Source organism: Arachis ipaensis, chromosome B07 (genome assembly GCF_000816755.2).
Source record: "Arachis ipaensis cultivar K30076 chromosome B07, Araip1.1, whole genome shotgun sequence".
Taxonomy (NCBI): domain Eukaryota; kingdom Viridiplantae; phylum Streptophyta; class Magnoliopsida; order Fabales; family Fabaceae; genus Arachis; species Arachis ipaensis.
This window is the reverse complement of record NC_029791.2, coordinates 103,094,534-103,107,837: the sequence shown is the minus strand read 5'-3', so window position 1 is coordinate 103,107,837 and position 13,304 is coordinate 103,094,534. Positions and strand designations below refer to the sequence as shown.

The 13,304-nt window shown below is 34.7% G+C and overlaps 3 protein-coding genes across 6 annotated transcripts; 2 read left to right on the top strand and 1 right to left on the bottom strand.

Annotated features, from left to right (window-relative positions):
* LOC107609971 (L10-interacting MYB domain-containing protein) lies at nt 138-2,279 on the top strand. 2 transcript variants are annotated; one of them, XM_016312033.2, is made up of 3 exons: nt 138-340; nt 1,103-1,438; nt 1,522-2,279. In XM_016312033.2, exons 2-3 carry the CDS (start codon nt 1,109-1,111, stop codon nt 2,104-2,106), a joined length of 915 nt encoding a protein of 304 aa, XP_016167519.1. In that variant the 5' UTR covers nt 138-340; nt 1,103-1,108; the 3' UTR covers nt 2,107-2,279. The 2 variants fall into 2 exon arrangements, with proteins under 2 accessions (XP_016167519.1, XP_020961770.1); XM_021106111.1 differs by having other exon boundaries at nt 138-393; nt 1,093-1,438.
* LOC107609938 (probable diphthine methyl ester synthase) lies at nt 2,622-4,666 on the bottom strand. Of its 3 annotated transcripts, none has more exons than XM_016312002.2 (5): nt 4,460-4,666; nt 3,624-4,246; nt 3,486-3,525; nt 3,317-3,408; nt 2,622-3,093 (listed from the first exon to the last, which is right to left on the bottom strand). In XM_016312002.2, exons 2-5 carry the CDS (start codon nt 4,126-4,128, stop codon nt 2,906-2,908), a joined length of 825 nt encoding a protein of 274 aa, XP_016167488.1. In that variant the 5' UTR covers nt 4,129-4,246; nt 4,460-4,666; the 3' UTR covers nt 2,622-2,905. The 3 variants fall into 3 exon arrangements, with proteins under 3 accessions (XP_016167488.1, XP_016167489.1, XP_016167490.1); XM_016312003.2 differs by having other exon boundaries at nt 3,624-4,235; XM_016312004.2 differs by having other exon boundaries at nt 3,624-4,215.
* On the top strand, nt 10,621-13,259 carry LOC107609937 (putative HVA22-like protein g). The gene is made up of 7 exons (XM_016312000.2): nt 10,621-10,841; nt 11,352-11,396; nt 11,491-11,589; nt 11,673-11,729; nt 11,827-11,890; nt 11,993-12,202; nt 12,436-13,259. Exons 2-7 carry the CDS (start codon nt 11,365-11,367, stop codon nt 12,802-12,804), a joined length of 831 nt encoding a protein of 276 aa, XP_016167486.1. The 5' UTR covers nt 10,621-10,841; nt 11,352-11,364; the 3' UTR covers nt 12,805-13,259.

Here is a 13,304-nt window from a genome sequence, read left to right as displayed (position 1 = left end):
TGAATCTTTAAATTTTTTTCGATTAAAAAAAATAAAATATAATTTCTAACTCTTTAATTTTTTTTTTTACATTTTTTTTATTCCACTAATATAATATATGATAAAAATTTACACTTTACTCAAAATTAAGTCCCGTGAGATAAATGATAAAATTTTTGGTAAGTGTAAGAATGGAAGGAGAGAGGAGCACAGAACAGAACGTCAGAACTCAGAACCCTTGAGCGTGTGATTTTGCGTGTTTGCTCTTCGAAATAAAATTTCGATACATGGTTGCTTACTGCCATTCAGCAATTCCACTCCTTATGCAACCCTCTCACTCCCACACCGCCAAATTCCAAAGGTAAACCCAATCTCACTTCGCTGCTCTTCCTCTTCGATTATTCTGGTTTTGGAATCCACAGGTTTCACTTTCATTCATCATTCATTTTCGTCTCAAACCTCCAACTATATTTGATATTCCTGCCTTGCAATACTTCTCTTCCTACTCTCACGCGTAAATTGATTGATGATTGAGATCCTAACTACAAACATTACTTGATAATTTAGGATTATTCGGCTCTTCTTCCATTATTTTTGAACAACATTTTAGTTGGTTATAGGCTTGCATTTGTCACGTACTCACGTTAACATGAATATGTTTTTGCACTGTTTCTGATCTAATAGGCAAGAATAGCAATTTCAGGTTAAAAGGTTTCCTTATTCACCGGTTCATCTATCGTTATTCGATTTGCTTTTGCTGTAAATCATTACAATTTTCTATAAATCAAAGTATACATGGCATTCATTTCAAAAAGATGTAAGCAATTATCAAAGTGCAAGTCGATTTTTTTAGGTTCTGTTGCACATGGTCTGTTCTACTTTTTAATTCATTTTTTTTGCTTGTGTTTGTAGGAGTAAACAGAATGATCATAGATTCATAGTAACATTTAATGCCAACTCCATTTTTATTGAACTTTTGTTACATTTCTCATTAAAATGCTCTTCCAAGATGATTATGCCTAACAATGAAATTGTTCATTGAAACTTGGGCAAGCTTTCAAGAAAGGGTGTTTTCCATAAGAATTTTATTAAATTAAGTGTTGATTTATGAACATTTCAATAGGTGTAGATGGACGTTGAAGTCGGTAATCAACCCAAGCAAGAGCGTTCAAGGACGAGATGGACTGCATCCCTTGACAAGATATTTGCAGATTTGGTTGTCAAGCAGATTCAACTAGGGAATAGACCAAACAATGTTTTTGACAAGAAAACATGGAATCACATTCGTGATGAATTTAATAAGCAAACAGATCTCAACTTCAATAATAATCAGTTGAGGAAGCATCTAGATGTTCTTCGGACACGCTTCTACAATTTGAGATCTGCATATGATCAAAATAATGACTACGTGATAGATGATTCCTGTTGCATTGGCTTTGAACTATGGGATGACATTGGGGTAAAATAGTCTATTATTAAAAATAGCATTGGTGTTGTCTATCGCTATTTTCATTATGAAATTTTTATAGGTTTTGTCTACAGGAACAACCTAGGCCTGAAACAGTTAAAGTGAAAGATTGTCCAATATACGAGCAACTCTGCACAATATTCACAGATTCAGCTGCAGATGGGAAATATGCCCAATCTAGTCACTACCAAGAGTTCAACAAGTCTGTCGGGATCGATGCTGCCGGCTCAATTTCATGTCCGGAAGCTGGGGTTTCACATTATCGGAACCCATCATCAATGAAGTCCTTACAAGGTAACACCTCAACTGCAGAGAAAGTAACAAAGAATTCGTTAGATAGGAAGAAGAAACGTCCATCTCAGACGCTAATTCCTAGTCTGGATCAAGATAGCTGCGATGCTATAGCAGAAGCCTTGCTAGAGATGGTTGCTGCTTCAAGGTTAAGGACAATTGTTCCAACTGAAAATGATGATAAATTCTCCATAACTAACTGTATTAGGGCTCTGGATGAGATACAAGGCATTGATCAACTTCTCTACTTTTCTGCATTGGACCTTTTTGAAGACCCTACTTTAAGGGAGACCTTCATTTCTTTAAAATGTGATAAGATACGTCTGACATGGTTACAAGGGAAGTGTGGTAAGAGTGCCTTCCGTTAGATTTAGCCCAGCTTTAGCTGTATTTAAGCATATTAACATTGTCCATATCTTGTGGATATGATTCCATTATTATTCTTTCCAATGTGATTATAGCTAGCTATTTATACCTGACCTATTGTGTTACATACTTACATTTGCTTATAAATTAATGCTTGAGCGTTGAAGTGTGATCAGTAATCAGTTAATTTTGGCTTGAATGTATGAGTTTCAACATTTCGATAAACAAACGAAATCTGCAATCATTTTTGTTTCAAATGAATTTTGATTCTAATGCATTCTAATGATAGAAAAATTGAAATAACTATTTGATTTCTTCGATAGGAAATTGATCAATGACAAAGTTTCAATATGTCAATATTGATATGAGATTTATGCTATATAAAAAGGTGAATTCTAATATGACTATATTACAGTAGCTATGCAAGTGTTGTTGACATTAAAGTCACACTTATTAAAAAAACATTGTTTAACAATAAAAAAAAATTACTTTACCTTTAACAACACTTTTTTAAATATCATAACTACCGTAACAACCGTAGAATAACCTTAAGTCAATTCAGCTTTTAAACCCTGGACAGCTGGACTTGAAAACAATTCATCTAAACCATCTCTGATTCTTTAGCCATGCGTTCATTCTAAAGCATAAAGTGAGAAAAAAAAAAATTCAAGTGTCTAATTCTTTAGCCTGTAATGAATTCAAATTCCACATAAACTTCGACTGTAGAAACTAGAAACTCCACACTAACAAAAATTCAAAATTTGCAAAATTCAAATGTTCCTGCAACCTTGTAAGTTGTAACTAGGTCCTACATCTGTAAAACTCGAGCATTTCTTCCTCTAATGGATGGGTATTGCCTGTTATGACAAGGCAGTGTAAAGGGGCTCCAAAATCAACCATCTGCAGCTGCTTCATTGTTCCAGCTATAATCATCTGATCGTCACTTCCTAGCCGAGCAAACCCAACACACTGGGTATCTTCAGTGTAGGCTGAATGCCAAAGGGAAGGAAAAGTTGTATTTAGCTTGTTAATAATATTTCTTATGAGGGTATCAAAGGGAATTCTACAACTATGATAGTAAAGAAGATTTGTTCTTAACCAGCACGTAACAACATATCAAAATCAATCAAAAACATTTTAGCATGCCAAAGAATTAATTATAGTCCAATGAAGAAGCATAGCATTTATGATTGAGGAGAATTTCGAACTGACCAGGTTGTTGGCGCTCTTGCACAACCTCCAAGAGCTGCTCAATGGCTGTGTTTATGGTCATATATCTGGGGGGTTCATAGGTTTTTCTTCCTCTGAAAAAAAAAATGCATCAATAATGAATAAAACCAAGAGGAAGAAGTTGAGTAAACCAAACCAAACCAAACCCAACCTTGCCAGAGATTCGAGGGTGGGCTCCTTTACACGAATATCTGCAGTGAACCCATCGAATTTGAAAATCGAAGTAGAATTTGTCAACACAGAGAAATAGCAGAGAAAGTAAGAGAGTAGGTGAGTGAGTGAGTGAGACCTAACAAGCAAAGTGTGTGGAGTCCCATGGTTCGATTACTGTGAATCTTTTCATAGAAGCTATCGGGCCTCCAAGAGCCAGTGAAGAACGGAATGGAAACAGTTTCGCCATAGCGATAGAGTTGGAGACCGCAGATGCCAATAGCATTCATGACAGAGGCATTGTGCACACTCTGGACATGAATCCCCATCTTCTTAGCTCTAACAACAAGGTCAGTGTGGGTCGTGGCCCCAAAAGGGTCCCCAACAACGAGGAAGGCAACATGGGAGTGGCGAGCTTCTTCAAGAATGTGATGGGCTTTCTCTTCCACCATCTCTCTGTCTGCTAGAGTTATAGTTTTCCCATACAGCTTTTCCAGGTTGGAGAGGCCATGAGAGTCGAGCCCAAATGAGAGGAGGGAAGTGTAGGATTCCATGTAAACCTTTTCGCAGCTCTTCACTGCTTCCAACCCCCTCAACGTTATGTCTCTCTCATCTCCCAATCCTAATCCAATTATGAACAGCATTTCTTCTTCTTTCTGTCTCTGCTTTTTCCCAACTGTCCACCCTCACTTCCTAGTTTAGTCTCAACTTGTCTTTAAGCCATAAAACCCCTAAACGCCATTATCCAAACCTCCATTAAAACTGAACAAATCAAGTATATAAAATTACTCAAGAACAAATGCATATACTAAGAGTACGCTCGTTATGGAATAATATCTTAATAAATTATATTGATTTTTTTTCTAATCCTCTTTGATATTTTCCTAATTTTGTTCCCTAATTATGATATTCTAATATCTTAAACCAGACAGGGACTGAAAATGATTTCGCTTAGTGAAAAAATTGAAAGCTCACCTGCACTCACTGCAGAAACAGACGCAAAGTCAGGGGCGGACTGGGGACTTGGGATTGCAGCACCATTGCAGAGGCAGGCTACCGGGCGAGGAGGGTTGGCCGCAGAGGAGAGGAGGCCGCACGCAGAGCTTCGGACGACACAGACAGACGCAGGGGAGCCACAACGGACGACAGGCACGCAGTCGGGGCACACGGCACGGCGGAGTGGTAGGATTTTTTTAAAAATAAATAAAAAAAAAAACTATCATTTCTATCTACAAGAGAATTAAACTTTAACAAATTTACTCATGAAAAAAAGAAAATAATAGTTATATTCATTAAAAATGAGTTCCATACCATAAAATTTTTGAGTTCTGTGTACTCTTTATTTTTGATATTTTATGTACTCCTTATTTTAAATTTTTTTGATATTTTTGTATTATTAGTACTCATATTTTTAGTAAAAATATTATATATACATTAATTACTAAATACTAAATTAATCGTTATGCAATTATGTATAAATATTGTTTAACTTATTTTAAAGTTTAAATTATATTTTTAACTTAATTTTAAATACTTGCTCAAAAGTATTAAAAATAAGAAAAAAATGAAAAATTCATAATAAATCGATTTATACATAGTACTGGCTAATGATAAATTCATAATGCAATTTGATGAAAATATTATATATAAAATATAAAGATGTAAATGATGGACATTCAATATAATTTGATGAAATAATAAATAAAAAAAAAGTGTACTCATGAATATTGTATGTGAAACAGTGATAAAATAAAAAAAACGTCAGTAATATATAAATCAAAGTATGGAACACGGAAACAACTAGTAAATCAAAACAATGGGCGTCGATTTACAAAACCATCAAATCAAATTGGTTTCGAATTACCTTGGGCGTTTTTTCATTCGATTTGTTGCCATTTTAACTATGCACTTAAATCGAATCCACTTGATTCGATTTTTGTTCACCAACATTTTTCACCTAATTCGAATCTATTAGAATCGATTTACTTCGTGTTTTAATAAATCGAATTTAATCAATTCAGATTTATATAGAAATGTGCTTTGGGACTTTTACGTTGCATTTTTTGATTTGAGACATTCAGTTAATATTGATATGCATTTGGTTTAATGAGGTGAATTGCCCATAAAATTATCCACATACTAAAAAATTACCTAAAAATTTCAAATTATCATTTTTCTAATCCTAATCTCAACACCCTTCTTTCAAACCTCAACATTTAATATCTTTTTTTTTTCATGAATTTCATTACTTTTAAGTTTTATCCTTAACACTATTACCACCACCGCTGCCACTAACTATCCGTCTCACCTTCCTCTTTCTTTACTGTCACAACAACACCACCACTACCATCACCAAAGTTGTGTTTATGCTCTATGCGAGTGAGAACACTCTTAGTCTATGACACATGAATTCTTACATAATTTCACTCGGCGTCCCACTTTATTATGAGTCTCTCTCTACTGATGCACCTAAGCTTCTCTCTCTATCCTCTCTTTTTATAATTTCTGGTTTGTGTTCTATCTCTACTACTTTGTAATCTCTCTTTAGCGTGACTGTAATATCTGTACTCATAGTCATCATTGTTACTTTCAAGATTAACGGTGGAGTAGTGGTGATTGAAGGTTTTTAAGAGGTGGTGGATTTAGAAAAAGAAGATGATTGCACAAGATGAAAAAGAAAAAGGTCAAGTGAAACAGGTGCTGCTTTGCCATTGCATCGCTGTCGTTGTTGTGACAGTGGAGAAGGAGGAAGGTGAGACTCACGGTTGGTGGCGATAGTAATGGTGGTGTTGGTGAAAGAGGTGACGGTTGGTGGCGGTAGCGATGGTGGTGTTAGTGAAGGAGTTGGTGAAATCCATAAAAAGAATAAAGGAAGGAGTGAGATTTGGAAGACAAGTATTGAGATTAAGGTTAGGAAAAAAGTAACTTGGAATTTTTAGGTGATTTTTTAGTATTTGGTTAATTTTGTCATACGAAACCTATATTTTATGAGTACAACTATAATTTTTTTTTTGTGGCTAGAAATGGTAGCTTACTCAAAAATAAATAAAACACATTTATCACAACTGAACTGGTCTTACGAATGAATCACTAGTTCAACCAATGGTTCATTGGTTCACTTGATTATCAAAAATTAAAATGCATGTCTTCACAAACATCTTAATAACAAGCAAATATCAATTCTTAGACATAACTAATAATACAAAAATAGATAATAAATTAGTTACTAGTATAAAATACCTTCTCAATTTAAATGAACAAAAAAAAAAAACAAATCAATAAATTGATAATTAACAAACTAACCAAAAACCAAATTTAAATTTATTCTTATAGCAACAAATTCATCTTATTGATAATTTTTAATAACAAATTTTACTAATGATAATTTTCAGCAATAAAAAAATTTAGCTAAGTGATTATTTCAAGATTTGGTGATGATAATTAGTAACAAATTCAACTCAGTGATGATTTTCAATAAAAAAATAATTAAGGCTATGTTTGTTTGAAGGGAAAATGAAACGAAAGAAAAAGGAGGAAAGAAAATGGGAAGAAAAATGATTATTTTCCATTGTTTGGTTGAAGAGAGAAATGAGAGAGAAAGAAAAATTTTTTTCCTCTTCAACATTGAAAAAAAATAGAGAGAAAATTAATTCTCTCTCTACTTCCAATATTACTCTTTTACTTTTTTCAATATCTTTTATAATATAAGGATAAAATTGTCTTTTTATAACATTTCTTTCCTTCTTATTTTTTTTCCATCCAAACACATCTAAAAAAAATAAAAATTCACTTAATTTCTTTTCATTCATTTCTTTCCTTTCTATTTCTTTTCTCTCTATTTCTTTCCTTCCAACCAAACATACACTAAGTGATTATTCAGCAAGACAGCAAAAAATTCAAGGTTCAATTAGTAACAAACTCAACTCAGTGATAATTTTCAGCAACAAAAAAAATCAATTAAGTGATCATTCAGCAAGATAGCAACAAATTCAAGGTTCAATTAATAAAAAATTCAATTCAATGATGATTTTCAGCAACAAATAAATTTAGGCTAAATGATTATTTTAGCAAGACAGCAACAATTATAACATTTGGAAGCATCAAGCATGGCTTATGATCCAAAGTCCAAACTCTCGAAATGGAGCACCATCTAGATCCATCCAAAACACCTTTAAGATATGTAACACCCTACCACACAGAGTACACCTAGGGCATAAATCAAAGGTGGTGAGGTGCCACGACCTCTAAAACAAAATACGTAAATAGATATATACGAAGAATAGTTTAACTACGAGCCTTGAAAGAAAAATTAAATGAAACACCAACAGAAAAGTGCATCACTCTCAATCGGGTCAACATAGAAAAGTAGATAAGATCAAAGTTCTAAAATACAGACATCAAGCTCCAGACTCGACCCACGAAACTAAGCTCCAAAACATCAGAAAGTGTCGTTGTTGATAGATTTTCATGATGGACTAGTTAATCAGATTCAGGAAGAGAAGTCTGTAGAATTGAAAAGGATACCATCAATTGAAGAGATAAAGGATGTAGCATAGGATTTTGAGTCGTCTAAGACTCCTGGTTGTGATGGGTACAATATAAACTTTATTAAGAAGTATTGGGGAGATATTGGATCAGAATTTACTACAGTTGTCATGGATTTCTTTCAATTTGCTAAACTACCAAGAGATTCTAATGTACATAGGTGGCTCTGGCTCCAAAGTTTGTTGGAGCTAAGGAGATTAAGGATCTTCGGCCGATTATCATGGTAGGATATGTGAATAAGGTCATATCGAAGGTGTTAGTTCGGAGAATGAGGAGGGTAATGCCAGAATTAGTTGGGAAGACTCAGAGTGCTTTTGTGAAGGAAAGGAAGATCCATGACGGGGCTTTGATTGCATGTGAAACTGTGTAGTGGCTGAAGACGAAAAAGAAGAGCTCGGCGATAATTAAGTTGGACTTCCAAAAAGCCTATGATAGATTAAAGTGGAGCTTTGTGGATATTATACTTCAGAAGATGGGATTTAGCCAAAAATAGAGAGGGTGGATCAAGGAATGTGTATGCACGACATCTATGTCGATTCTAATAAATGGTTTGCCATCTAGGCTTTTAAGATGGAATGAGACTTAAGACAAGGCGATCTTCTTTCTCCATTCCCATTTGTTCTTATTTGTTGATGTCCTCTATAGGATGGTAGGAGAGGCAGTTAGACATGGTAAGATTGCTCTTCTGATGGTTGGGAGGGACAATATTGAGTTGACTCACCTGTAATTCGCAGATGATACCATACTCTTCTGCTCTAAGGAAGAGGTGTCTATCAGGAACAACAAGCGACTCCTGTAGGGCTTTGAGATGATGTCTAGTTTGAGGATTAATTTTAATAAATCTAGTTTGATTTCGGTTAATTGTGAGCAGGAGTGGTCACAAAAGATATATAGATTGCTGGGGTGTAAAGAAGCTTCGTTGCTAGTTAAATATCTTGGTATTTTTTTGGTAGTGAACCCGAAGTTGGGCAAGATATGGAAACCGATAATAGATAAAGTGGAAGAGAAGCTCAATTTGTGGAAAGCAAAAACGCTTAATAAAGCTAGTAAATTGGTCCTCATAAGATCTGTGCTTAATAGTCTGCCAGTTTATTACCTCAGTTTATATAAGATGCCCAAAGTAGTAGCAGAGAAGTTAATTTCTTTGGCAAAAAAGTTCCTATGGAATAAGGAGGATGGCAAGCATGGGATATTATTAGTGAGGTGAAAATTTGTCCAAGCTCCAAAAAAGCTAAGAGGTCTGGGAGTGGATGATGTAGTTATTCGGAATACAACTCTCTTGTTTAAGTGATGGTGGCGATTTTCGAAAGAAGATTGTCCATTATAGAAGAAAATTGTGTGCTCCCGTAATGATTTGAATACAAATATAGTACTCTATTGTCAGCCTGCGCCTAAAAGAGGAGGTCCATAGAAGGATATATGGCAGTTACAAATAAAGGAATAACAGGTGAGAGACAATATGATCAGAGAACTATCTTTGGAGGTAGGAGCTGATAGAAAAATTTGATTCTGGGAGGATAATTGGGTACCATGTGGTATATTGAAGATCGTCTTTTCAAGGCTTTTCTCGTTCTCAAACCAAAGCGGATCGGTAATAGAAAATTGTGGGTTCTAGAATGGACTAGAGTGGATATGAAATTTTTAATGGAGAAGATAATTATTCCAATAGGAGTTGAATTTAGTTAACCAACTCCATAGAGTCCTTTACTCAGTCAAATTAACAAATGAGAGATAGGACTAACTAGTGTGAAAATTTGATAAATCAGGTGTTTATCCTACTAACTCCTTTGTGCAAGTTTTGCAGACTGAACTAATACCGGAGAATATTACAAGTTACAGTTTTACTAGTTCTATTTGGAGGAGTTTGGTACCACCATGAGTTAATTATTCACCTAGTTTGTGTTAGTGAACAGGATCAATACTAAGGAGAGATTAAGTAGATTTGGCGTTATTGATCAAAATGATAGTATTTGTGTTCTATGTAAAAAGAATACTGAGAATGATTACTACTTATTTATTAGTTGTGAGTTTACTTGATAGGTATAATGTGCTTGGTTGTTTGCCTATGATAAATCATGGTCTATTCCAGGAACAATTAAGCAATATTTTGATAGTTGAACATGTGTACCTATAAGAAATGAAGAACGTAACAGGTGGTTGATTGGTTTTTTTTATTTTTTTATTTATCATTTGGAGTACTTGACTGGAAAGAAACAACGGAATCTTTAGGAATAAAGAAACAAGTGTTGTAGAAGTAATCAACAAGTCAATTAATTGATACAAAGAGTGGAGTGATATTTGATACTTCTAGTTATTGATGACATTATTGGAAATGAGTAAAAATTAATTTTATTTACCTGTTTAGTATTCTTTGCATTGTTGCTCCATCTTATTGTGTTGAACTTTTTATTTCAAAAAAATTAAAAAGTAATCATAGAATATGATACTTACAAATTAAATTAAATTAATATCTGGCATGATAAAAAATAATATCTTTTCAAAAATAATTATATATAATGTGTAATTATAAAAACTTTAGGATTAATTCGGATAATTGCTCTGTAATTTTTTATAGACCCTTATAATAGTAAATGCTTATTTTGAAACGGTTCCAGTTTCCAAATACCTTTTTTCAGTTTTCTCGGCTTCCTTCCCTCTTTGTATTCTCTACTCAACTCAATACTCTTCTCTCTTTCTCTTTCTCTCTTTCAGGGTATAATTTCGGCGCCGGCGATATCAAGCCGTAAAGTCTCATCGTCGATTTCTATTATACTTGCTTCTTCCGCTTATTCTGCCCCCGAAAACTCAATAGGTTTTATCTTCCTCTCTCTCCCTCTCTCTATTTGCTTGATTTTGCCGTTAGCATATAGTATCAGATTAAATTAAACTTAATTGCTGCATTATTTTGGTGTGTGTTGACATTTGAGCTTCAAAGTTTGAAACTGATCTTTGTTTTATTTGGTATAGGTTCGCCCTTTATATTCTAAACTCAATCGTTACTCACTTGTTTAGACAGAACACCCAAAAAAGAATCGCGATTTTCTATCTCATCAATAATATATGAAACCATTGTATTCAATTTATTTGATTTGATTGTGGTTTCAAACTCGCATTGGACTAGTGAGGGAACTGGCTTTCCCGGCGTTTCTTCCGTAGGAAGCTAAGCATAATCAAATCATCAAAATTTTGTAGTGACCCTAATTTTGTTCATAATTTCCTCATATCATGCACGGAATTTGACATTCATGGTTATTCTTCAGTTTCAATCACTTGTAAGCTGTCCTTTTTGGCTTTAACGGTTTGTGTTCCCTTTCCATTTCAGGTATACTAACAAAATGATAGGATCCTTTATTACCCGGTCACTTGTGTATGTCCTAACTTCTAACTCTGTGTATTATATTTTTGGTTTTTGTCATAATCTTTTAATTTTGAGGATAAGATTTCCATTTATGTGCTTGCAGAATGGCTTTTGGCTATGCCTACCCAGCCTATGAATGCTATAAAGCAGTTGAGAAGAATAAACCAGAAATTGAACAACTTCGCTTTTGGTGCCAATATTGGTATAATATTGATTTTTCATTTGACCGAAGCTTACCTGGTGGTGAATACCAATACCAACTTTCTTTTCCCCCTTGTGATGCAGGATTTTGGTCGCTCTTTTGACAGTTTTTGAGAGAATTGGTGATACTTTTATATCATGGTACAACATGCATCCACTGCTTTCAATTGAACAAATAAGGAAGCTGTTTTGCTTTCATATTTTGTTCTTGTCTTTAAAGTGAGTGTTCTTCTTGTAGGGTCCCAATGTACAGTGAAGCTAAGTTGGCGTTTTTCATATACCTGTGGTACCCTAAAACAAAGGTATAACATTATTCACTGTTGTAAATCTGATATTACGTTGTTCTTTGCTTTCAAGTTAGATTGACCTGTAACGCTATACCATATGACTTTTACGTGTGTTAGGGGACAACATATGTATATGATTCCTTCTTTAGACCATATGTTGCAAAACATGAGACAGAAATCGATCGCAACTTGTCAGAACTAAAGACAAGGGCTGCAGATGTAGCAGTTTTGTATTGGCAAAGAGCTGCTAGTTATGGCCAGACTAGAATAGTTGACATTCTGCAGTATGTTGCTGCGCAATCAACGCCAGCACCTCCCCCTGCTCAGGTAGCTGATGTCTATGCATTGCTTTGAATACTGTTTACGGGAATGTGACTTAACTGTAAGGTCACTACTCCATTTGATGTTGGCATATTGATCAATTAGCTTTCTTTGTTAGCAAATATTTGATTGGTCATCAATATGGATTTTGTTTTCATGCTTCTTTGCTGCATAAATTGCCATCTTCAAGGGTTTCCATCTTCTGCTTTATTCTGAAAAACTGTCTCTTCAAATCATAGCAACGACCAGGTGCAAGGGTCCGTCAAACTGCACCAGCTAATCATCAACCAGCTGCTGCAACAGAAATACAGGCTGAGGATCCTCCTTCTCCTACTTCCCGATCATCTTTAAGTCAGCAACAGAAGGAAGTAGCAGAGATGAGTTCTTCACAAGTGCCTAAAGCAGTTTTCTCTGCAGCAGGCATAAGTACCCAGAATCCTACGCCCCAGTCGATCAACCAATCAGCAGCACCTGCAGAGACAGAGCCAATGCAGATTAATGCAGCAAATGAAAGTGAGAATCCTTCTGCAGAAGAGACAGTAATGGAAGAAAGCATTAGGGTTACGCGTGGCAGATTAAGAAAAAATCGATCTACTGCAATGCCTTAAGTCAGTAAAATTTCAATTGTGAGGGTTGGTGGACAAAGATTGGCGTCAACTTCTTGTAAAAAACTCTGTAAAAAGGCATACTTAGATTAAAATTTCATTTCTTGCTTTATTTTTCATTTTATTTTGGCATGAAAGACTTGGTAACTTCATGCCACTTCATATGAACTCAGATTCCCAATCCCAAGGAATATTTGCATCAGCTGCTTTGAATAGTTGACCTTATCCTTAAGAGAGGGAATATGTTAACACTTACATGGAAGGCACATTTGATGAAGGATAATTTGTCCCAGGGCAGTTTGACATTTTTGAATAGATATATTTCACCATAGATAGCTGAATGTGTGGGGTGGAAATACTTAAAAAGTAGATGACGCTCAAAAGAATATCGGGGAAGAACATAGATTCATATTTTAATTGTTTGATTGTACAGATATGATACTTTGATTGCTGATTGACTGATTGACATCGTATGACATGGGCAGTCAATCTTAACCACACAA

Bases quoted from the DNA above. Each gene is read 5' to 3' on its own strand.
- LOC107609971 (XM_016312033.2), top strand. From the start codon at position 1,109: ATGGACGTTGAAGTCGGTAATCAACCCAAGCAAGAGCGTTCAAGGACG. The intron at 1,439-1,521 runs GTAAAATAGTCT...TTTTGTCTACAG, and splicing joins AACTATGGGATGACATTGGG to GAACAACCTAGGCCTGAAAC.
- LOC107609938 (XM_016312002.2), bottom strand. From the start codon at position 4,128: ATGCTGTTCATAATTGGATTAGGATTGGGAGATGAGAGAGACATAACG. The intron at 3,526-3,623 runs GTCTCACTCACT...GGTTCACTGCAG, and splicing joins CCACACACTTTGCTTGTTAG to ATATTCGTGTAAAGGAGCCC. The intron at 3,409-3,485 runs GTTGGGTTTGGT...TTTTTTTTTCAG, and splicing joins ACCCTCGAATCTCTGGCAAG to AGGAAGAAAAACCTATGAAC.
- LOC107609937 (XM_016312000.2), top strand. From the start codon at position 11,365: ATGATAGGATCCTTTATTACCCGGTCACTTGT. The intron at 11,730-11,826 runs GTACAACATGCA...TTCTTCTTGTAG, and splicing joins GGTGATACTTTTATATCATG to GGTCCCAATGTACAGTGAAG. The intron at 11,891-11,992 runs GTATAACATTAT...TACGTGTGTTAG, and splicing joins TGTGGTACCCTAAAACAAAG to GGGACAACATATGTATATGA.